Raw genomic sequence first — 24,949 nt, forward strand, 5'->3', positions numbered from 1 at the left:
CTCTGACGTCACACGAGAGTACAGAGAGACTGTACACCACTTATGTAGCCTTAGTACAGAAAACCACAAAGCCTTTGGGGTGGTATTATGAAAATTCAATGGCATAAAATGGGGATATTCCAAATACCGCCCATGGTGTTTGAGTGACAGGTGGTAGTGAGATTTTAGCTTTATGGCGTTTTGAACAATAAATAGTTCGGGAATCTATATATTATAGGTGCGAAGGTGCGTACAGATTGTTATGTAATATGTAGTTAAATATTATGTAGTAGTAGTAGTTGGGGGAAGTGTTTAATTAAAAATAACAATAATATACCTAACAGGTACTTTTATAATTACATGTTGTTTTATAATTTTCAAGTAGAGACAAATATAAAGATTTGTTTACTCTCAATAGTTGTAGTTTTTTTTGGTTAAGTTTAAAGAAAAATCGCGCTCATAAAGTATTTGGGCATTAAAATTATTTGTAACCTCCAAATACGTCTCGAATTCACAGATTCCTCTGTGCCTAAGTACTAAGATATCAGTGGCGTCAGAAACATCGTTAGCCTAGATTTGGCCTGAAATTTACTTACTTACATATGTTATCCCGGTATTTAGGTACCGAGACTACTGGCACGTTATAACAAAGGAGTCGATGTAAGAGTGTTACACTCCTAAATCTGACTGTAGATGTACATAATGTTTGTACGAAGTACGGGTATTAATTACATATAGATAAAATTAGATTAGAAGTTAGTTTTCAAAACTAGAACTATTTACTATGATAGTTACTATTATAGTTTTTTTTTAATTTGGTAACTTATGTGGTATTTGAAAAACATGCTCTTAATTAATGCATGATATTCTCAGCGAACATTTTGTTACCTAAGGGTTTATTTGTTATGATTATCAAAACAGTGCAATAATTCTACGGTCTTAACAGTAGCAGTTAATTCAACTTCCTCGGAATCTTTGTATCCTTGGTACACGTAGTCGTGACTAGCCATGGCGCAGTACGTCACGTATTGCGTTCCACTTCGTCACTACGTCACTATCTGTTATCATCAGTGAAGGTATACATTAATATTTTGTTGAATTTTATTTGTTAAGGATTAATTTATAATCTTAACCTACACAGGTTTAATTAATCTTCATAAAGGACTTTCATGGATGAAATTGTTTAATAAAAAGTTCAATAAACTCTGTTTCATTCCCTTAAGCTTTTAATTGTTATCTCAATATGAATAAATTATAAAATTGTTAACACAACACACCCAGCTTTACAGGTACACAGACACACAAAGCCGTCGACAGCATGACACTCACACAAGGGACTATGCAGCGTATCGTGAGCGTGACCCGTTCGATAGCCACCCTCCGTGACGTCAGAGAGTATTATTGATTTTCTCCACCCCACATTCTAACACTTCTGCAACCCTGGCATCTAAGTATGCCGAGGAAAGCTTCTGTCTACGGAAAACTTGCAAAGGCGCTGGAAAATTCTTAAGAAAATGTTCTTTCCTTTTAGTAGTTCAAAATTTTCAGTTGTTCTACGGTTGTACATGTTGTGTTTTAGACGTGCAATGTCGAGTTCTGAAAGGAAAATTGTAAAGTACACTAGCTGACCCGTGCCCGCTACGTTGGGCGGTAAACATTTAACTTCTGATGACAATCTTTGGTTAGCAAGCCGCTGCGAGCGTCCAGCACTAGACTCCCTATCCCTTGTGGCTGAGACATGCTGCCTTAAATCAGAAAGATGCACTGAAACTATTTTTTTTAAATTGGTTCATTATTTCCGTAGATTACCCCCTAAGTACACACACATTTGATTATTAGTATTGACATGTATGTATGGTACAGTTGCAATGCACGTGTCTCACTTACATGAGAGGGGGAGGGGACTGTCAACGTGTTGATAAAGTTTATTATCTCGCATAAGTAGTAAATTACCAGGACTGGTCCAACGACAGTCGAGTGTTGTTCATTTGGTAGCCCGCCCACGTGTTCTCGCCACTTCGCCCTCACTCTATCCGCCGGGCTAATCTGTAGTACATCTTCTTGCGCGTATTCTCTCCTGGTACTACTGGTTCATTTTATCCGACAGTTTATCCGATTTAACCCGGGTTATCCAGGCGGTTAATCCAATGGCGTACAGTAGTATTATTTTGATTTCGTTGAGTTTTGGTTTGGTGCAATGTTACAGTCAATACAGTTTCGAAAGTCACAAGTATTGTGATGACTTGTCACCGTATTATGGAGACATCAATTTGGATCAAATAGCTGGAGTTTGGTATGGTGTAGAGAAGATTCCACACACGAGAGGAGAATACAAAATAGAACACACACAGGAATGTTTCTACATCGACATCAAGGAGCTTAATATTGAGGTTGGTAAATTTTTTGTATAATGATGAGTTGTTAGGCCCCGAAATGTACTATAATATAATATCTTCTATACATAAAAATCTATTTCCGTTCGTTAGTCTTGCTAAAACTCGAGAAAGGCTGGACCGATTTGGCTAATTTCGGCCTTGTATTATTTGTGGAAATCCAGGGCAGGTCTAAAAGGTAAGAAAAAATTTTTGAAGCGAAGTTTGTCGGGTCAGCTAGTGTGAACTAGCTAGTGTTTTGTCACAATAACTTGTTAAGAATATTGGTTATATCCTATTGGTTGAAAAACATTTTTGATTAAAATTATAAGATTACTTTTGTTATGATCTCAATTTCATATCTACCTGAAGACAAATACACTATTGAAGTTAGATATAAAATAGTTTATAAGAAAAATGATTATCGTTAAAATTAACTATTCTGTTGTAAGTACATAATATTATATAAAATTTTGAAAAACACATTATTTTGCTATAAACTAATAGTAAACAGTAGTTAAAGTTATTTTTAGTGTGTGTAACAATCGTAAACTTGTCCAAATTGCGGTTGTAATTTCCCGAAGGGGAAGTCGTAGTATGCTATGGTCAGTTATATACAACAGTCTATACATATACTGGCTACAAGTTCAGACAGACATCGCTCGAAAAATTATATAGCGACAAAAGCCAGATTATAATTCTCTTTAATGTTTCACCATACAACTCCATTTTCATACACAGAAATAGAAATGAGAGTTTAATAGATATATAAAACGGCATACTAATTATACAAGTATAAGACATAACTTTTGATTCTATGGTACATTAACCTATGATATCCGACGGGGTAAAGATCTGTCTTACATAACAGGATACGGGGTGTCGAGTCAATTTATAGGTTAATTTGTAATTACTGACCACGTAGGTACTTGCCATGAGACTCCACCAAGTGGGCTGCAGATGTTAATTAGACTGCCGGTGTCGTGAACCTGCTCACGAGTACCTATCATACATTTCCATGATGGCGTCCATTGCTCTAATCGTATTAAGTTTCCTGGCCATCACTTCGGCAGCCAACGTCAACTACTGCCAGAATTTAGGACCGACTCACGATTTTGATGAGGAAACGATTTTAGGCATGTGGTACGTCCATGAATACGTGTACCACAAAGAAAATGTTACTAAAACTGAATACAATCCTTACTGCCCTATCGTTCAAATTAGGAAGTTTGAAGATTACGTCGAGGGTGGATTGTTGAATCATAACTTAGTGAGTGTACATTGTAATTCGATTTGTAAACGGAATTTTGTCTCAAAATCAGTTATTGATAATTATTTATAACAGTAAATCTCTATCGACATTTCAATTAAGTTTCTAAGACTGCGGCTTTTTTATTATTTCAGCCAACTCCGCCGACTCCGTACCCTCAGCTGACCAACTCTCCGTACGTGAACCGCCAGTACAACATCCAGGAGCGATACCGCATCAGACACTTCGTGCTGGAGTGGCACGAGGGTCTCTGGCAGGACGACTACCACATCAAGGTCAACACTTCGCACAAGGGATTCTGGGCCACCGATGTACCTAACAGATGTAAGGACAAATTAAAATATATTCTGATATTTTTTAAAGCTTTTTAAATTGCTTTAATGAAGATAGATTTTATTATTTGTTACTAGGTAATATATTACTTAAACTTGAGAAACTTTATTTTGCTATTAATTAATGAGAACATTTGTTGAAAGTTTTAATTAATAAATAATTTTACCAATCCATTTAGGCACTGGAACGAAGAACTTACCTAAGTACATATTGTTTTAATATTTTTTTCTCCTGTCTTTCAGCTGTCGGGGACATGTACCGATTTTTCGGCGGAGTGATCCAAGTCCTCAAAGTAGCGAACAACCATTTGGTGCTGAACTTCTGCATGAGGCTGCCAAACTCTCAGCTGTTCAGCGTCGTGCTGTCCAGGAATGAAAACCAGCTTACTCCAGAAGACTTGGCCAGTATTCACAACGTGTTCACGTTGAAGCACCTTTCCACTTCTGCTCTCAAAAGAGTTTGTGAAAACTCCGCCTCAAAAATGACAATATCAACGTTACTACTCTTCATAATCTCCTATGCAATCTGGGGATCTCGAGTTTAACCAATTAATAGTCAATTTTGTGTAACTATTTATATACTATAGTTTTTTAAATACACAAGCGATATTAATAAATAATAATATATTTTTATATAAAAGAAGTGAAATAAATATTTATTACCGAAGCGTTGTTTTGTGGAAGCAAATCTTAAATCCCTTTCTATTCCCAGCCTTCTAATCTTAATACCTACCCACCGACAAAGATATATAGGATCTCATCTTGTGCTCCGTTCAATAGGGATTACCGTAAGTCATGTATAAAATATAGATCTTGGGTCCTTTGTCGTAACAAGACGAGAGTAGCAAACAATTGTTACGTATCGCGTTTCCATTTATTTGTTCGGTAAGAGCCGTCTTCAAGAGAAGATCAAAAATGCGCCGATTTTTATTATTTGAAAATTCATAAAGCTTTGTCTTGGTAATCACCTTCTTAAAATTAGATAGCGAACCTACAGATATTACATAGCAGAACAAATATCTGATGTCTATATTTAGAAAATCATCTCATTTATTTAATTTCAATATAATTATGAATTTGATAATTTCAAAGACTAGGTATGTGGACTCGTGAATGAATACGTTTCTAAGGCTTTTGTATTCAGAAAACGTTTAAAATTAGGTACCTAGTATAATAATGAAGAGCTGATGTTACCAGGTGTTATACTGTATTGTAGCTAGATTCCATTAGGGTTATTGCCTATAGATACAGGTGCTGATGTACCTACTGTTTGGAGGCTCGTCGATTACAATGGGAGTAATAACGTAACACAGAGTGGGTGGAATAATTACACCTACCTCTTCGCAGAAGGCAGAGGCCTCGGTTTTGTTTTATACATCTCGTCTTTTATTCCCAGAAACAAATAGCAAAAGTAGGCTATGTGACACCCAGCTTTTGCTAGTTTAATATATATTTGTCCTAGGAGGAGGAGTAATGTTGAATGAATGAATATTCCAAAATCAATATAATTAGTGAAAAATTGGAAAATCCGTACCTTAAAAATTGACCTGGTCTTTGAATCAAACTCAATAATCTGTCTGTCATCCTATCAGTCACTAACGAAAAAAAAACACAAGGAAAAAAAAATCAGGACGGATTATATTAGGTAGGTAGGTCCGGAGCTTAAGTTAGTAAGTGTTTAACACGTTCACTGCGTTACGGGAAATATTTGGTTGTAATTGAATCTTGCTCTGTGCGGCAGCTAGTTGTCCTGGTTTTACTCTCCGTGCGGAGGTGATTTATTCAAGTATTCGTTCAAGTAAAAAAGAGACACCTATATTCCCGATGTGCTTACTTATAGTGTATTCAAATTTAAGAATAAAAATGTACGGGAATTATTTTGTCGTAACGCACAGAAAGGTAATTATTGTACAATAGTGCGATACGGGAACTATTTGGCCGTATCCTAAACCCCGTACCGCACTGAACGTGAGCTTCATTTAGTCATAGTGCTGTGCCTAGTCAATACGTTTTTACAGAACGCGATATCCTACTTAAAGTTCATATTAGTCGTGATTATGCAGGATGTTATGTAAAGAATTATTATTAAGGATTATCTCATTTCATGGTATGGCACCTACTACTCTTATTATTTTTTAAGTATTTTTTTTCTGATGATTAGATTATCAAGTAAAACAAATAAATAATTATATAAAATAAGAAGTTACTGTTTTTGTTAACAATTATTACTTTTATTACAAAAAAGGTTTTGTTGATTGTGTAATACTCTAATAAAAAATAATGAATCTAAAACAAAACAACGTTTTTGTGATACCCCATCCCTAGCAATACGACTGTTGTATGCGCCACGACAAGTATTTTCCCGTAAAATCAACCATTTTTAAAAATACCTGTAACTTTTAAAATATTACTAAGAACCCCGTGCTACTGCAGCTGTGTATACACAAGGATGTAAACTATGTATTGGTACAGAAAAAAAATCTGCTGAGGAGTTTCCATGTCTCTGTGGAGGTTTGAAGTCAGGACTACATACGGGAACATAGACGTCGTAACGCACATCAGGCAATCTTGATACGGGAAGTATGTGACTTGTACAGCACTGGAAGTAAGTCTTAATCTTGCACAGCCGCAGTGAACGTGTTAATAACTATCTAGGAAGAGAATACAATAACGCATAATTAGATCGATCTATTATAGGTACTCTTAAAACTGAATAATCTTTGTTTGCACACTTAAGTAGTCAAGTTACAGAGCCAATGGTTGGAAGTTTGATAAAAAAGAAACAAAATTGTATACCGAATTATCCTTTGCTAGTTACAGACAGTCATGTAAATGTCTAGGTAAAGGAATACAAGCGTCTGTATTTAACTGAAAGGTCACTGACGGATCAAAGAGGAAATCTCGAAAACTATTTGATCTATGAAGCTGAAAATAGACGAGTTGTTTACAGGTAAGTCCTGTGAAGTGAGCTGGAAAACAAATTAAAGTTTCAGTTAACTATGAGAACGAAAAAGATATATAAGGTCCTACATAATATGACTTAATATTTACAAACTAATAAAGGTACATATCTAGATATGTAGCTTTCTCTAATCAAAAAAATCTACATATGATCATGCAGTTTTGAGTTTTCTAAAGTGCTACCGCTACCGTACTATGTACGTAACTCTCACATTGATCCGATTTACCTACGCAGCACCAATTTATAAAATACATACATCATTGTCATTTTACAGACAACGTAAGTCACATATACTATTCAGTGTCGAGTAGAATTAGTCACGATGCAGTTACGCCATGCAGGGAGCATCACCTGAACCAATTCGCTAATAGGTAGCGCGGTCGGGCTCCGCGTCTTGTCCCATATTCCTCGCGCACCCAGTACTAATATGTTCACCGCACTGCCCGCGTGTTTGCTCATCATTGTGGCCAGCGTCCATGGTTTCTGTGGCGACAACATACGCTGGGCTCACCACTTTAACATAGAAGATGTGTACGGCATGTGGTATGGAGTGGGGTACGCCCAGCACAGCCCAGACATGACGAACAAGCCTAACGAAATTGGCTGCGTCACTCTTCACATCACCGACGTCACCACCGAACCTCAAGACGATTGGCTTGATTGGTCTGTAAGTACCTAGCTACATACTAATGACGTCTATTTTACGACCTTTTTTCTATTTCAAATACTAGACAAGTATAAATATGGAACATTAAAGAAGTTTCGTGCTCATGTAATAGTGTTTAACAATATAATGAAAACTGTTTTTCTTTAATATGTCTCTGTAGCAGCTTATTATTGAAACATAATAATATCTTCTAAATATACGTAACGTATCAAATATTATTATTTCGTAACCGAAATGCCTGCCCACGCTGAAAGATACCGATGTAACAAATTAACAACCCACTTACTACCCATTCTTATTACTTATCTTTCATTTTTTATAGATACTAAAACACAATTATTCTGATGAAAAATGGCGTTCGTATAAGAGTAACCCATGGTCGAGTGATGCCATGTCGGGGTCCTGGTTGGACATCCGCGTGAAGAGGGACATATACAAGGAGAGACGTCTGCGAGTGGTGTGGGACGAGGACGGGCAGTCCGTGGAGCAGGTGTACCTGTACAGCACGGAGGCGCCCGGCTTGTGGACAGCAGACCAACTGCGACCTCTGGAGAGGGAGATGATGGCCAGAGGAATAGGTAAACAATTATTTATTGACAACGTTAAGATTTATAACTCCATTAGAGAGAGGAAGAAGTTTTGTAACCATTTTCTAAGAGCAAGAATATTAAAGCTCATTTTCCAAGAAAATAAAGTTATATTTGTACATAGACATAATCAAAGTCGAATAAGAAAGTTAATTATTACACAAACTGCTGATTTAAAAAGTATCTCCGGTCGGATTTCTTAATTTTCTTCTGACGGACAGTTACAATAATTGGACAAGGGACAAACCCTTTTCAATGTCAACTTTATACATTTATTACAGAATTCGTTTTCAGTTACATGAATGTATTTCTTTAACCTGCTATTATAAGCCATCAAGCATGTCTTAAAAAACTACAAAGCCATGTCTAACTCGGAAGAAGATACTTAGGTTCTTATAAACCTACTCCTACACAAACCTATATTGCTATTAAATTTAAACAGGGACTTAAGATTGGCGGACCGTGGGGTGGGTTTTGCGGAAATAAAAGTAAAGAAAAACCTAACATATCTTCTTTAATTAGGTACCACTTCTGATAGAAGATGGTTGGTACCTCGGCTTTTAAGGAATCAAAGTCATTCTAGGTTCTAATGAATGTTTTTCTTACAGAAATGTGGAACCCAGACGAGCCGCCCAGACATCCTCAAGTGATACGAATATTGAAAGTGACGCCTCACCTTATGATAATCAACCACTGCTCCGATGTCAGTGGGGGCGTGTTCTCCCTGATCCTTCGAAGGTCACCTTCCAGGGTAGACCGATGGCAATGGTTCGAGTATAAGAGACAGTTCTACAACTTCGAGCTCCCCAATGTTTATCGATATTCTGCCGTTTGCGCTGGTTGTGTTGAAACTAGCTCTTTGTTTATTGTACTCATATGTATAGCGGTTTTTGCTGTTTTGTAATTATTTTGTTAATAAATTATTAAGTACACCTAATTTTGTTGTTGTTTTATTTGTAAAGATGGAATTGATACGTATTCAGAATGACATTTTTATAGGTATATAAAAATACAGTGGAAACTGTTCGCGCGTAACCAAATATTGCATGAGGAAGATAAGAGTGGCGCTGATGTGTAGGTATTTAAGTAGATATTTTATATTAATGACATAAATCGCAGGTCACTCAGAAAGTCCTACGAAAATATAATAAACGTATTCTAAATTACGAAGAAATACATTTTACATGCCATGCCTTTAGGTTAGGCGTAGCGCGTCGCTACGAGCTCAGTATGTTTTTGCGTTCAATACTCGTATAGTTTTTTAATATTGTGTATAAAATCTATCTACATATGTACTATACAAAAGCCTAAATGATACATACAAAAGATGGAAATTTTAAAAGAAAAGAGTTTATTTCTACCCGTGTATGTGATGGATGTATAGCTGTGTGATGTGTAGCTACGTACATATGTTATACATGTACTACATAATACACGTAATACTAATACCTAGTTACTAATTAATGAGTCGTGAAACTTAACTAGAGCTCCTTACCAACAATAGAGTTGTTTATGCTCGAGGATGTACCAGTGGCCTCTGATCTGTGAACCAAGGCAGGAGACAGGGTCACACAGCCCGTGGACAGGACATTAAATTAACGAATTATATCAATTAACCGCTTGTCACACCGGATTTTATGAATCAGCTTTACATACGTGAGAAATTGTACGGAGCTGGAGATATACATAATGTACTCCCAAATGATTCACCAATCACCTTGCTTTGTTCGTTTGATTAAGTTAATTGATTGGCAGCTGATTGATCTTCATTTCATTCTCAATTTTTTTTATTTAGATATCATCTTTAGCAATTTCTAGTTGAGATTTGCAAATTTTCGCCACAATACTTAATAGCCGGACGCGTGCAACAGTCAACTACTTCTTTCATGATTACAGTACCTACTTAGATTTAAAACGTTAAGTTTTAGTTGAAGTTTTACCTCTAATTTCATACATTTTAGATTCGTTTCGCTATAACGACATTGTTAGACAAGATTGTATTATTCTTGTAACTACAAGTACCATAATAAATTATAGACAAATACAAACTAAGGAGAGCCATGCTTCGGCACGAATGGGTGGGCTCGACCGGAGTGATACCATACCACGGCCTCACACGACGTGAAACAACACATGCGTTGTGTTTTGTTGAGTGAGTGAGGTTACCGGAGGTCCAAAAGGCCGGCAACGCACTTGTAACGCCTCCAGTATTCCGGGTATGGGAGGAAACGCCCGGGTGTCATCACTGCGAAGACCGCCCGGAGGACACGGTGGAACATACGCTTGCGGTCTGCCCTGCGTGGGCTGAGCACCGCCGCCGTGTCCTCAGGGATGTGGTCGGCGACGGCGCCCTCTCGCGTCCGGCACTGATACAAGACATGGTGCGGAGCGAGGGGGACTGGGATGCCGTCTCCTCCTTCTGCGAAGCAGTCATGCTAGCTAAGGAGGAGACGATGCGCGTGAAGGAACAAATTTCCTCACGCTCCGGCCGTCGCGTCGCGAGAGACACTCCGGGCGTCGGGGATCGCGCGACGATCTCCGGCCACCGTAAGTGCGGGTCTGCGGACGGTGAGCAAGGGTAGCTCGCCGCCCGACCAGAACCAGACCCGTGCGTGCGGCGCGTCGCGTTCTGCGCGCGCCTCAAAGAGCCATCAGACCACCACAGATGGGGCCCAGTAGGGCTGATGCCTAATCCGGAGCTGCGGACTACCTAGCGGGTTTACCGGGGCTCCGGCTCGACGGGCAGGAATAGGAACGGGGTGGTTTTTAGTCAGTAAGAGTCTGACACTCCCTCTCGCCTCGCCCAAGGCGGGAGAAGTCATTGGATGATTTTCCACCCTAAAAAAAAAAAAAAAAAAAGTATTCCGGGTATCCGGGTGGCTACGATTGGTTACTATCAGGGTATCCGTCTGCTCGTTTACCGGCTTAACCATAAAAAAAGAAAAAAAAGGCAAGGAAAATTGCTGGAAAAATTGTTTAAGATGTACGATTCTGTATTATTACTACTACTACTCATGTGCTACAATAATCTAAGTACTAAATACCTTAGCTATTCAAAATAATAAATGAAGTAAATTAATACTATATAAATAAAAACTATTTTTAATACATATTTGAATGAATCTCTTTTCCAACCTTGACGAATAAGGAAGGAGACAGTAACGCAATACTAGCCTCTGCTTATCTAGGTTTTTATTTCATAGACGTAGCTGCGTATTCCTGGAAGAATATGCAAGGAAGTACGACTTGCAAAGTGGAATAAGTCGTGTTTTAAGCCACTTCTTTTAAAAACTTAGATACGTAAATAAAATTAAAACAAATTGTCCAAAATGATGTCAATATTAAGAACATTTTTAATAAAAAAATCTATGTAATATGTAGGTACGTGTCGTACGTATCTAATAATTCTATTGTTGCAGACGGTTCTCCCAACACCTCTTAGAAATTAAAATACATTTTTTTACGTATCCACTGGAGCGATTTATTATACCAGAGGATCGAGTAACTAATTAATTTGGTGAAGTCCACACAAGAAATTGTAAATGTGACTTAGACGTGTTCTCATCTCGGGGAGCAGTGGTCGTGAATTAGTCGTAATTAGTTTACTTCCCACTCCCATCGCGAGCCCGCACCAGTCACACATTGTACACACAACCTTACTACCACGCAACGACACACGCCGAACTCCAAAAAACAAGTAGAAATGTACCGAAACGTGGTCGTTTTAATTGTTTTGTGGAATACAGCAGAGAGTGCCAACTACCAGCGATATGCTGAGCCCGGTGACGCAAGATACGCAACCCCTTCGAGCTATTCCTCGACTGTGAGCCCTTACAACCAATATCCATACAAATCCGGTAGCTACGGGAGCGATATAGCCAATTTTCCGGAAGTGACCAGGTATCCTAATTACGCTTCTGGAGTATCGACCACCAAATACAACTCCTACACTACGCTGAAATCGAATCAGTTTTACCCTCCGGGCGGCTACAGTACTCCGACTTATGGAGATACTTACTCAAGGACTTATGGCCAGGAGTACGGCCAGGGCTACGGACAGGGCTACGGCACTGGTTACAGCTCTTACGAGGTTCCCTTCATGAAGAATATAAGGGACTACTGCGTAAACAGGGCGCCACAGCAAGGGATCTGGGTGGAAAACTTGATGGGCATGTGGTACGGAGTGGAGTTCGTGCAACATCTGGCTGGTGACTCCAGGGTCGATTACGCGCGGACCTGCATCGTGATACACATTTCGGAGCCCATGGACCAGGTTAGTTTGAATTTATGTATTTTATTAGGTTCCTCTGGCCTTCCCATTGTAATGGTGACAACTAGAGAAATTAGAATTTTTTTTTCTTTTAAGATAAGATCTTAATTATCTGTTGCTTAGCTGTGAACATTATTTAATCATGGACTCTTAAATTTTGAGTGTAAAATATTAGAATCACAATATCGTATCAACAGTCAGTGGCCACTGAGATGAGGCAAAGAAGTAGTATTAATCACACTTGCTCAATGCAGGTTGGCGATTTCAATCTTAAATGTAATTAGAAATTATAAGCCTTAGTTTTCTCACGAATATACATGCGTTCCTCAGATATCTGAATAATTTCTCTTAAATTAACCAGTTGTTAGTTAAAATTAAGTTAAACTAATGAGATTATAGTTCGTTTTTCAAAAACTAATAGACTATATATTATAGGTATGTGGTAACAATTCATGTTTTAGTGAGTACATAGATTGTCGTATCGTAGTAGTTAGATCCGAAGGTCCTGTAGTATATTCGCTAATGCCATTATTGTTATATACTGTTTTTATCAAGGACTCATTATATTACATACATTAGGTGATTAAGATAACACTCATGACCACCCAGTATTATAATTAGGCCTGTGCCATTTCCCTATGGGAGCCCCTATTGATATTTTTCTCAATAATAGCTATTGTTTATTTATTCACTTATTTCCTATAACAATATAGAGTAATACATAGTTATCTAAAATAGCTATCAATTTATTAGGTTTCTATTGAGCCTAATTTAAATTCTGGTTTGTCGGAACGCGCAGAGATTCGCGCGCGACACAATGTGTTTTTATCAAGTCGCGTAGCAACAGTCAGGTTACTAATGAATGTCAAAGATTTATAATAATTTCTTGAATTATTAATATTGTATGAGAATACAGTAACAGTGATTCATTAATTAATCTTACCAGTTAATGACAGCTTTAAGTTGAAGTTGTTTGCTACATTATACTCCGTAAATAAAATATATAAAGAAGCTACGACTACGAATTCATTTTAATAAACAGTTTAAATATTTACTGCCTTACTCAGAGACATTAAATGATTATTTAAACTATTCTTTAGCAATGATTTTGTTCCGTAAACAATTGCTAAGGACCCCAGTCCTTAGCAATTACTAACCCAGTGAAGTAACCATTAAATGACTCTGAGTATGGCGGTTAGATGCAAACTTTATATGACCTTGTTAATTAAAATAGCCTCAGTTAAGATAGAGCGTATTTACTTATTAAGAATAGATTGGAATCAATAGTTAAAGTTTATCAGAAGCTGTCTATTAAGAAAGCATAAACGGTGAGCGAGCGATGCTGGACTCCACTGGACACCAGCCGGCGGCCCGTCAATTAGTGACGTCCTCGCATGTAACGATTGTTGTGACAAATACCACCCATCTCTATTACTCCTTGCCATAGACACACAAATATCTTACACTCGTATTTTCAATTCAATTCTTGCTACAGCTTTTAGTAGAATTTGAGGAAAATTGAGAGGATTTAATCATTGATAGCATCATAGAAGCAGAATAATTTATGTTATTTTTTATTCCGACTCACAATTACAAATTATTTAACTAATTTTATTTTTATTCTCTGACTTCAAGGCGATATTAGCTACGTATATATAATTTTATATACAATAAATAAAACATAACCAATCATAATCAGTCTTCAATTTTCCTGTACAGTACTTGTTAGTAATATTCCCAAACGAAGTATATTGACGTGTTCTCGGAAATCCAAAAGTAGAGCCTACTTAGTTGTCGCTCGTGAAATGGTGAAAGTACGCCAGTTTCTTGACCCCTTGTCAGACAGTTCTTGTGATATACCTACTGATAATGTATTTTTCCTTCATGAGGTAGAATCATCTTATCAATATGAGTGAAATCGTCTAGTTTTAATTGAACGGGTTTTTCGCTAGTAAGTACAATGCAAAACAAAGTTGAGAGTATCTAAATCTAAATAAGATAAAGATCTTAGTTCAGCCAAAGTTCATGAGTTAAGATATCTCTGTTTATGCAAATCGAGTATTACAAATGTTGCATTATCATTATGCAAGCGTAAGAAGACAAATCTACATATAAATCAAAAGTAAAGGGTTGATTCCCGTTTTTAAAGGTCAGTTAGTACTGATAAATAATGTCTTAGAACCTAATAACTTTCTTGACTAATTTCAAGACTTCTGCAATTTTGATACAACCAACCAACCAAACCAGTACCAGATGGAAAATCATTGTTAGTATTATTTCCAACCATAGAAAAAATAGTTCGAATATGTTTCTCGATTTTATTTTGAAAATGTTTAATTACTTTGTTATCATAAAACATTATGTAATAGATACATAATAAGCACATATCGAAAACACAATGTTATGTTATCTATTGCGCAATCGCACTTTGAGGGGTACATAATGAAACGCAGGTGAAATATATTATATTTCACCTGCGTTTCATGACATGTGGGAAAAGAAGGATCATCATTGTCCTCTAGTACATAAAATAATATTCAGGAGAGGTCCAAAGAAATTATCATACCTAATTACTTATGTTGTGAAATTCAAAGTAATCCTCGGTTACTTTTTCTCGTTCGGGGAATACCTACGAGGTGCCGTGGTGCCGAGTCTGTTCGTATATAAAAGCGTTCGGGTCAAGTTTGATAACATCAAGCCGCGTGAGTCAGGCGCGCGCGCCGCTACGCCTCAGTCGGCTACGATCTTTTATAAGCGCAATATTTGTGCGCGCGCGGCAAAATCGAATTATAGTCTCCGCTCGAGATATATTCGAATTTAAAAATAATATCACACAAGTTTGATTGAAGAAGAAGTGGAGTTTTGTACACGAATACCTCAAACTTAAGCTTAAGAAATGGAGTTATTATATCGAGTTCTGCCTTGGATGTTTCTGTTTACATCAATAGCTGCATCACATGAATTTATTGTGTACGACTTTGGCCACCACACAAACCGCACAGTAAACTATACCAGTGATGTAGACAATGAGACGACAACTGTGATTTGTGCGCGAGACCACTCGAACGATGGACTGGACATTAGGGAGGTGCTGGGCAAGTGGTACGCCAGGGAGCTATACTTGCATCTCAGCAAGGAAGGCGTCAATGAGTACAACAGCTGTCCACAAGTTACCATCTGGAAAGAAGAACAGTTCCCCACCACCACGTTCGGGGTAATGTTGTTGCTTTTCAATTGGGAGAATATGAGACGCCGAATTCTTCTGTAACTAACATTAATATAGGACTTCAAGAAATCCAGCTTTATGCATGTACCTAACTAGTTTATAATTCTAGAATACATATTAGACATTATGATAACGTGAACCCCCTGTGCTTTCGTAGTGGTCCACAATAGCGATGGCTGTGTAATTTAGGGTCTGTGTATATAGGACTTAATAATAGTTTTACATTCGTGTGCATATTGTTGGTAGAGCACCACTTGATTGTATTGTGTAACTACTTCAATTGAGCAAATTTCATTGTATAACGGCTGTCGGTCGGTAAGAATTCCTTAATGATTTTCTAACATGTGTGTCTGTTTATTCTGATCTCTATGTTACTAGTACAGTAATAAGACTGAAAATAGAAGTTGCCTACTTATTAATAAAAGAAGGCTGAATATTTTCTGATAGTGTATTTATGATAGACGTAAATATAATAATATATGTGCCTACGTTTTAAGTACGTACAAGAGATATATGTGTATTTAGAAGACAGGATTATTTACTGCCCAATAGGAATATTTTGTACTTATGTTTTGCGAGTGATTGTAAAAGTGATCTGTTAATATTAGGTAGGTTACGTTTTAGTAGACAATCGAAGTCTGAAAACCTGAACCACTGATAGAATTAAATAATGTATTCTACTAACTTATTGTTTGATGAATCAAGTATTATTGATTGTAAATATAATAAAAATAAAAGCATAATATGTAATAGTGTATATTTTTCTCTTCATCTAAATGAGTAACACCTTGAAAATAAATTAGATACTTAGAAATTGAGAACAGCGTGCGTACATACACGTATGTGTTCATCATAATTTTTAAATAACCAGTCACTGGTAGCAATGAGATGATTTTGATAAAAATGGCTGCACTTAGTCAATCGTCTGGCTTGACTTTTATAATTGTGTACTTTATTTATAAATGTTCCCACAAGCGTGCCGTTTCCGAATACCTTTCGTTTGAGAACATTCTTGACCTATGAATGAAATGATGATCAGATTTATGAGTCATAATGTACGATGTACCTATACACTGAGGTTACCTTCTACCGGTATATATTACTTTATGATGGTAAAGATAATCTCATCCAACCAACATTTGTTTAAGAAATCTATTGAATATAACTTTAGTAGAACCATTAAAGCTTTTGAACATAAGCTATTATTGATTAATTTGCATAAATTTTTCAAGTGTAAAACTAAGGCAAGATTTGATTTAGTTCGTTATGTTACCTAATTCGATAGTCGTGACTTCCTCGAATTATTTTTATGAATAATAAAATTAGGTATGCATAGGATTGTAGTTAGTTAAATTATGCAATCTTACGGTACGCGGATATTGATCCTTGACTATAAAAATAGGTATCTACTGCAATAAAAGTTTAAGTTTAATGATGCTCTATTACGTAAAAGTTACTTTACATCAACAAACAGTAGTAGAATTGCCCCAAAAGAAATACTGAGGTGATAAATGAGTTAAATGAATTTCCAAATATCTCACAAATATCGAATGTAACGAATTTTGCTTTTCTTTAAGTTTAAACCTTTTACTTAAGAAAAACAAATATTTTCAAGTGCAATGCTGCTATGTTATGCTTTGCCTTCCTGCATGGACTCGCAAAATTGTATTAACATAATATGCCCAAGTAAAACTGATACACTAACTATTCAATATTCCATACTGATATTTTAGGTACCCACTTCAAAGTATGATGGAAGAAATTGTTTTTTAACGAGTGTCATATTTCTTAATATACATTTCTGTCCACTTCTTTGGGAAAAAAACTATTATGTCATGTTTTCAAATAATAGTATAGAACCATGAATCATTGTTTGCCTAGCAAGTTATTGACGAACTTCAATATTTTCTGTCACGATTTTTATCCAATGATAAACCATATCCTTATGCGGACGTACAAAATAATAGACATTTATAAAAACACATACCTACGTAATTTAAAAGTGTCTAGCGGTCGATGTGTACGAAAGTACTAAAATACTGAATTAAATAAAATTGCATTAAATTGCTCTGTGAAATAAACTGTTCAACTGTTCAAATACTTTTCCTTAGTGATAGTGATTCAAATTTAAATTCAAATTCCTTATTACTTTCCCTAATATAACGTAGTTCTTATAAAATATATGTGGACGTAACAATTAAGGACCCCTTCCGGCACGCAAATTAAATGTCTAAAGACGAGACGATTGATAACAATACAAAAGGAAACAATATAGTGATAGATAACAAATCTACACTAGTTACACCAAATACCGAGTAGTGTAAACTGTGTGTAGATGGTATAACCAAGGTCGTCGCTATTTTTATTTTGATGCCCGGATAGTTAGTAACACCGGTAACTAACTGCTTACATCTGGCGCACCCTTGCCTTGGACGGCCGTGAATGTTGTGTAAACAAAACACAGGTGCCAATAGAACATCGAACATAACGTGAAGTAAAGCCCTATCATCGATGTTAGCAAAAACATGTGCAATATTAAGCAACAGTACTTACCTATAATATTTTCTTACATCAACACTTCTTACTAGCACAAAATACGTAGAAGTACTTTTAAGAACTTGTAAGAAAAACTGTTCGTTAAATTGCACGTAATTTTCCTTATAATTTAATTAGTATGAATTAATTTTCATACATGACGTACGGTACTGCATTAGTTCGATATTGCACAATTTGTTCAAGAGGAAAAAGGTAGATCCCACACTTTGGCCGTATTGCGCAACGATTAAAAACATGCGAAATTCTTCCGTATCGCCTTCGCAATGTCTTGTGTATATAGTATATGTACGTATATATTTATTAATCAGAGGTAAACGCTCGGCAAGGCCTACGTTGTCATGGCGCTAACAAAATAACCGATTAGAGAATCGGATTTAGACATAACGTAATGTAAATAAAAGTACTAGTGAAATAAAAAACATAAGGAATCCCTGTTTATTTTTCACTATGGAACTAGTTTGGTCGTCATTTTGTGTGAGAGGATATCCTCGATTACCCGTATACAGAAATTTATCTAGATAAACTATAAAACTTATCAATTATTACTCACTTCTATTTGATAAAATTAACCATGGATATAGAATCTTATTTAGAAAGAAATAATAAGGAAAACTCTTGCATAACTCAAGGAAGTATCACAGATATCAAATAACTGACTGCTTTGATATAGTTAACTGATATTAAACAATTCAATTCGATTACAATTTGCAATACGTGTAGTATGAAAATATGAAATGTAATGTATATGGTGCTAAACAGAATTCGAAATTATTTTGTACACTCTATAATTACAATTACTACAATACAATAAAAAGTAGCAAATATTTTTAGGAAATTCGATATTATTGCGAAACATTTGATTATAAAAAAAAAAAAACATCTATCCTGTGGTCCCTAGAGTTCAGTGACACAGGTGTTTCACTTCGCATGCGGTAGGGAGTCAGTTCCGCTCAGCGATCCATCCGGCCGGTTGAACTGAACAGCTTCCTACTCAGGACAGCAGTAGGATAAATTGGTTAGCCATCTACCTACAAAAACATGATCTTTTATGTACACTAATGCCTACATTAATGCTAAAGACAATATTACAAGACTGATTTATTTATTTATTTTAGGATACTTTCCAGACCGTTCGAATAAATATGAAATAAATACTCAACTTATAAGGCAGCCCATAAGCAGAATTTAAAAGTAACCCATTATTTCACAATATCGTATTGTGCAATAATATTGAATTGAATAAACTTTTGTTCAATAAACCAGTTAAATTATTTTGTGCGTGTGAGTAACATCTTGTGTCAGACTTTTTGGCAGTAGACATGTGTAGACATGTTTTAAAAAATATTGTTTAGAAAGAAAATCTATGGGATAAATAATAATTTACTGACCGACTACAACTGCTCTAAACTCTGAAAAATAAATGTTGTGTAATTTTAAATTTACGCAATACATAAACAAACAATATGGTCCCTAATACTTTTGTTCAATAATTTCACAATATTTAACATGGTCATGTGTTCTCTATAGTTGCGTTAACCCCGAATACTAATAAATAAATGCATCATCATAAATTATAAATAAATGTCACCTTATAATGTAAACATTCATCATATAATTAAGTAGTGATAAACGTCTTTTTTCAGAATAAATTGTTTGTGTTAGGTCAAAGAATTTAAAAAAATAATATTATCGCTAAAATGACTTCATTCTCATCATATACCTAGCCCATTATTTTGCATTTGTTGAGAACCAATATTGATTTCCATTACGATTGAGGAACGGAAACTCCGGAATAATTATAAAACCTGCTCAAGGAGTGTCCTAGTACATCTAGACACGTGTCTCACGCATCAATCGTTTTTCCAACAAACATTTCCAAATACTTAACGAATTATAGCTTTATGTATTCACATAATATCTAATCAGATTTTACATAATATTTTACTATTAATATAGTAGGAAAACTAAGCAATTTTCCTATTTATTTCCTATCTAATTGTTTTCAAGAAATACCTGAGGTGTTTTCCCATCTTTTGTAATTCATTAGACAACTCGGTAGAATAACAAGGACGTGACGAGTAAAATAAGCAGAAATAATGATAGACATGTTGAAAATACTGCGCCCACATTATCTAGTTACACATGACGCGTGTTCGTGCAAACAATGTTTGTGCAAAACATTGGCACCTCCACTTGGCCGAAGGAAACCGTAGAACCGAATGTTATGCGTTTTCGCTCGAGCGACTCTGAAAAGAGCCTCACATATCATTTGGTCACTTTAGCTAACTCACATATACCTACGTACATAATAATATATGACAATGGGACAATTAGCTGCTCCCACTTTATTAACTACTTATATCTGCACCATCTCAGGAGGTTTCAAAAGATTGTACAATTAATGTGACCTGCATGGTACACCCATACACCCACGGTGACGCATGTGACCCTTGTCTGAGGTCAATCTGACTAACCTACTTAATCTAAGGAATGGTGCAGTCTAGAACATGATGAGTAATGTCAGGTTCAATTGGAACGTAGAAACTGTTTACATGTTCTAAGAATCATTCAAAAATTGTTTACCTATCTCTGTCTAATACATTGTGCCTTTACCAATTGTATGATTTATAAACAAGAGTAACTGATAACGATAGTAATGGACACATAGTAAGAAATCTATCTATGCTCTCTTTAAGTCTTCGTAGTCCCGATCGCGCGACTCTTGGCCAATTACAAAGTTGATAATTATTATCCAATTGTTACAATTGGAAATAAGCATTTTATACGAGAGCTTTATTTTCGGAAAATGATTGTTTAACGATTTTACATGGCATGTGTCACACATTTAAGTCCCCTAATTAGAGAGCTTGATAAATATACATACATTTTCTTACGAATTCGTTTTAAAAATATTTTAACCAAATCATACATCAATAAACTATACTGCTACTAATCCAAAATCAATTAAGAATCGACAAGTGGATCTAAGAGTCTTTTTGTATTACTTTCCAGCCTTCAACAGAGAATCAGTTGTTCCACGTGCAGCACATCAACGCGAAGTTCCGTCACGAATACAGGCACCTGAGGCTGCTGTGGGACGAGGCTGGCCAGACCATCGAGTACTCGCTGTACTTCAAGAACGACTCCGCCGGCTACTGGCAGGTGTTCAACGGACAGAATGGTGAGACAATCACTTTAAGCACACTATTTACCTAAAGTATCTCTTAAAATACTGACCAAATACACAAAGAACTGGCAACGGAAAGTGCCAATTAATTTGGTTTCGTGTATGACGAATGCTGATGAATCAACTTAGCAACAATATTAATCCGATTCCATGTCCATTACAGGAACATTGACGGCTCGGCCCACGTATCAACAGTTCAGTGGCACCATACAAGTTCTGAAGGCAGTCAACGACCATCTCCTATTGAACTTCTGTCAGGATCAGGTCAATGGCAAGTCTGCGCAGCTGTACTCCGTGCTGTTCTCCCGCGAGCCTGGCTTCATGGAGCGCTGGGAGCTGGACTCCGTGCACGCACTACTACAAAACAAGAAACTCTCCGTAGCCTCTAGAAGACTGGTCTGCGGTAACAGTGCCGACAAGCCTATTTTTAGTTTAGCTTCCTCCTTCATTTTTCTAATACTGACTTTCATTATAAAGTCCTATTAAAATCCGTGTTGACTAGGGACTATTTATATGCGAAATTTTATTTAATCGGACAAAATGACATCACCGGCAGTCTGTTTGTACGCCCATACAGTAACTACATAACTATCGAAGATGACATAACGCTAGATGAACTTGAAAGTAGATTAGATGCGCTGCGCAAAACGTGTCGCGGAAGTTTTGAGACATTTAGCAATCCCTTGCTGTTAGCGACCGTGTTTATACAATTGGTCCGAGTGGTAGCAGACATCACACATTCAGTATTCTGCGGTATACATTTGAAACCGCCATAAAAATATCAAGTACGTTATTAATGTTTAAGTCTGCGCTTTGAAATACAAAGTTTATGGCGAACAAAAGCTGCAAGACGTCTGCATCGTGAAATTTTGCAGTTGCGATGTTAAATGTGGCATTGTGTTTGTCTGGGGCCCTCGACTTGCTTATTGACTCTGCAAAATAATAAACCGGTTCTCGCGCGTCCTTGACTGCACTTGAAAGATCTGAGATTTTGGGGACGACGTAAAAGTCCCCAGCCGTAGCGTAGATATAGTTCTATAGCGTTTATGTCGATATTAAATATCCGTCCTTATAATGTGAAAATGATTGATGAACAAAATGGAATTTTTAATTTGTTTACTGCAAACTTTGGGGCCAATGTGCGTACCTATAAAAATTATAGGTAGTTGACACAAACGGTAACCAGACAAGTGATTTTTTTAATGCCACCAAATTAAGAATGAATCATCAAATTATGATAAGTATGTAATACAGTCAAACATTGTCCGTGTAACTACCGTATGACTAGTAATAATAAACCATTACTTAGATGTCTATTACAATGATACATCGTATTGAAACAAACGACCATTTATTTTCAATGTTGAATTCATTTTAGTAAACGATGCGATGTTGGGATGGCGTCATACTAGCACAATGTTTTGAAAAATGAATGCAGATAATCTGTTTGCAAGAAAACTTGTATCTGGGGTGCAACTGTTGCCAACATTGCAAGCGCATTAGGCAGTCTGCCTCTGATATTTCAGAGTTATACAACCGACATTATGGTGCCTTTACCGCACTCTAACTTGCTGAACCTTCTTGAATACCTACCGAGCTGTTTTATAAAATCTATTATTGTGTATTTAACTTGTTACTATGGGACTAAATTAATGACCACTCAGTTATACGTAGTCACTATCTTCGTCCATGTTGATTTCCTAGCTATACACATAGACTGTAGATCGATAGGAACTATTGTTAAAACTTCTTTGTCATCAAAACTTTCACTTAATGTCTAAGTTATTATTATTTATTTGAATACCAAAGATTTATTAAAGCAATAATTATTTTAAGTAAGCGAACGTGCCTGTTCTTTAGAAGAATAAAAACTTTAAAATTATTAATTACTTTTATTTCATTTATCTTCTATAATTATATAAAAGTGATTGATACTTATGTCCACTAACTTCAAATGTAAAATTTTACTAACGACTGAGCCAAGATAAGTACCAAATTACCTACATAAATGTACTAAATCGGACAAGTGATTATAGTCTAGACGCGGTGCAATAACAGCACTTTTGAAAGTACACAGGTAATCAGGTAAAATGTTACGTGAGTCCACGTAAAATTAGATCGGAAACAGTAACTACGTGCCCTGGAAGCCTATTTACGTCGACACAAGGCTTCCCTCACGTGAAATACCAAAAATAAATCTAATTTATTTTCGTTACCCTACTTTATATAAATAGTTATTCAACATTCTCACCTTGAACTGTATTGAATAACATACCATCTTGTTTTCCCTGAGGGATGGGTCCAGACGCACCTATATTTAGATAGTACCTAGTAACCTAAGTAGTCGGTACTTAGTAGGCACTCGTTCTTACAGTCTATTTATGTAAGCAGTAAGCACCCAAGCTTTATCACCTATAAGCTTTTAGTGGTAGGTATACATACATTCCCTACTCTGTTTTTCATCGAATAGGCACGCAGGTAAAAATGTAAGTTTCTTGTTAACTCTTATTTAACTAATATAAAGTTATATTGCGTTAGAAAGGGTTACAAACTAATACGAATGCTTTAAATTTTAGAGCTCAGCATCAAGGTCGATCAACAAATCCAACAAATTGTTTACAGTTGTAAACGCCGTTGATCCAATTAAACCGACTGCCTCTCTACAAGCTGAAATTAACACCTCCATAAATAAATTCTAACTTTATTTGAACAACGATACAGTTGAAATTTCTTTGTGTAGGGTTACAGAATTCGGTCCGGCGGTTCGGCGATGACGTCAGTGGGCACCCACGACGGAACATGCCTGAGGGGTGAACACCGCACAGGCATTCATTTGTTTTATAGTCTAGACTTGCCCTGTAGAATAACAACCCTTTAGGATCAGTTTTATTGCACGAACAGAAAATTTTGCTTTTACTTATTGTAGTTGAATACTTACATTAGTAAAATTAAGCACATCTACGTACCTACATACCAAGATATGAGTTTTGGGTTCAACAACTAACTACATATTTATAACTAGCTTTTGCCCGCGACTTCGTTCGCGTGGAATAGTGACTTCCGGCAAATTTTTGGTTTTAACCACATAGTTCCCGATCTCGCGGGATCTCTTCAAAAATGAGATGTGGAAGATATTCCAGGGAACTCTTCAAAAATCAACATAATGAGCTCTGCGTTTGAATTTAATAGATGTGTACTTAGGGCATTGAAAAAATAGTTTAAAAACGGACTTAAACTAACTTAAAACTAAAGAAAGCTACGAATTACGAATTTATAACAATTAAAAAAGAAACTATATTACAACCTATCCTCTATGCTATAATAACCAAGCTTAAACTAAATAATTTAAAAGAAACGACTTAAATCTAATCTAATTAATTTATAAATTAGACTTACAATTTTATTAAAAAAACTAACTACAGTAACTACTAATAATCGATATCAAACTAAACCTACGTTAAATAGTTTAGCCAAAAAACCAGGGTTAATTGACAAATACAACGAAACCAATTTAGAATATACGAAACAGCAGGACCCCTAC

At 36.2% G+C, this 24,949-nt stretch overlaps 3 protein-coding genes across 4 annotated transcripts; all 3 read left to right on the plus strand.

Moving 5' to 3' along the window:
- The first annotated feature begins 1,913 nt into the window (after nucleotides 1-1,913).
- Nucleotides 1,914-4,620, plus strand: LOC118262691 (uncharacterized). Of its 2 annotated transcripts, none has more exons than XM_035574234.2 (3): nucleotides 1,914-2,369; nucleotides 3,756-3,945; nucleotides 4,197-4,620. In XM_035574234.2, the coding sequence occupies exons 1-3, from the start codon at nucleotides 2,127-2,129 to the stop codon at nucleotides 4,496-4,498; spliced, it is 735 nt and encodes a 244-aa protein (XP_035430127.1). In that variant the 5' UTR covers nucleotides 1,914-2,126; the 3' UTR covers nucleotides 4,499-4,620. The 2 variants fall into 2 exon arrangements, with proteins under 2 accessions (XP_035430127.1, XP_035430126.1); XM_035574233.2 differs by lacking the exon at nucleotides 1,914-2,369 and adding an exon at nucleotides 3,070-3,621.
- A 2,588-nt stretch (nucleotides 4,621-7,208) lies between these two features.
- On the plus strand, nucleotides 7,209-9,106 carry LOC118262245 (uncharacterized). Its single transcript, XM_035573438.2, has 3 exons — nucleotides 7,209-7,582; nucleotides 7,905-8,160; nucleotides 8,778-9,106. Exons 1-3 carry the CDS (start codon nucleotides 7,343-7,345, stop codon nucleotides 9,071-9,073), a joined length of 792 nt encoding a protein of 263 aa, XP_035429331.2. The 5' UTR covers nucleotides 7,209-7,342; the 3' UTR covers nucleotides 9,074-9,106.
- Nucleotides 9,107-11,726: 2,620 nt separating this feature from the next.
- LOC118262673 (uncharacterized) lies at nucleotides 11,727-23,290 on the plus strand. Its single transcript, XM_035574215.2, has 3 exons — nucleotides 11,727-12,442; nucleotides 21,234-21,402; nucleotides 21,572-23,290. Exons 1-3 carry the CDS (start codon nucleotides 11,873-11,875, stop codon nucleotides 21,892-21,894), a joined length of 1,062 nt encoding a protein of 353 aa, XP_035430108.2. The 5' UTR covers nucleotides 11,727-11,872; the 3' UTR covers nucleotides 21,895-23,290.
- The last annotated feature ends 1,659 nt before the right edge of the window (nucleotides 23,291-24,949 follow it).

This window comes from Spodoptera frugiperda, chromosome 12 (genome assembly GCF_023101765.2).
Source record: "Spodoptera frugiperda isolate SF20-4 chromosome 12, AGI-APGP_CSIRO_Sfru_2.0, whole genome shotgun sequence".
NCBI classification, from domain to species: Eukaryota; Metazoa; Arthropoda; class Insecta; order Lepidoptera; family Noctuidae; genus Spodoptera; species Spodoptera frugiperda.

Excerpts from the sequence above, each read along its gene's own strand:
- LOC118262245 (XM_035573438.2), top strand. The coding sequence starts at position 7,343 with ATGTTCACCGCACTGCCCGCGTGTTTGCTCATCATTGTGGCCAGCGTC. Across the intron at positions 7,583-7,904 it reads ACGATTGGCTTGATTGGTCT|ATACTAAAACACAATTATTC; the intron begins GTAAGTACCTAG and ends CATTTTTTATAG. Across the intron at positions 8,161-8,777 it reads GATGATGGCCAGAGGAATAG|AAATGTGGAACCCAGACGAG; the intron begins GTAAACAATTAT and ends TTTTTCTTACAG.
- LOC118262691 (XM_035574233.2), top strand. The coding sequence starts at position 3,370 with ATGATGGCGTCCATTGCTCTAATCGTATTAAGTTTCCTGGCCATCACT. Across the intron at positions 3,622-3,755 it reads GATTGTTGAATCATAACTTA|CCAACTCCGCCGACTCCGTA; the intron begins GTGAGTGTACAT and ends TTATTATTTCAG. Across the intron at positions 3,946-4,196 it reads CACCGATGTACCTAACAGAT|CTGTCGGGGACATGTACCGA; the intron begins GTAAGGACAAAT and ends CCTGTCTTTCAG.
- LOC118262673 (XM_035574215.2), top strand. The coding sequence starts at position 11,873 with ATGTACCGAAACGTGGTCGTTTTAATTGTTTTGTGGAATACAGCAGAG. Across the intron at positions 12,443-21,233 it reads TTTCGGAGCCCATGGACCAG|CCTTCAACAGAGAATCAGTT; the intron begins GTTAGTTTGAAT and ends ATTACTTTCCAG. Across the intron at positions 21,403-21,571 it reads GGTGTTCAACGGACAGAATG|GAACATTGACGGCTCGGCCC; the intron begins GTGAGACAATCA and ends TGTCCATTACAG.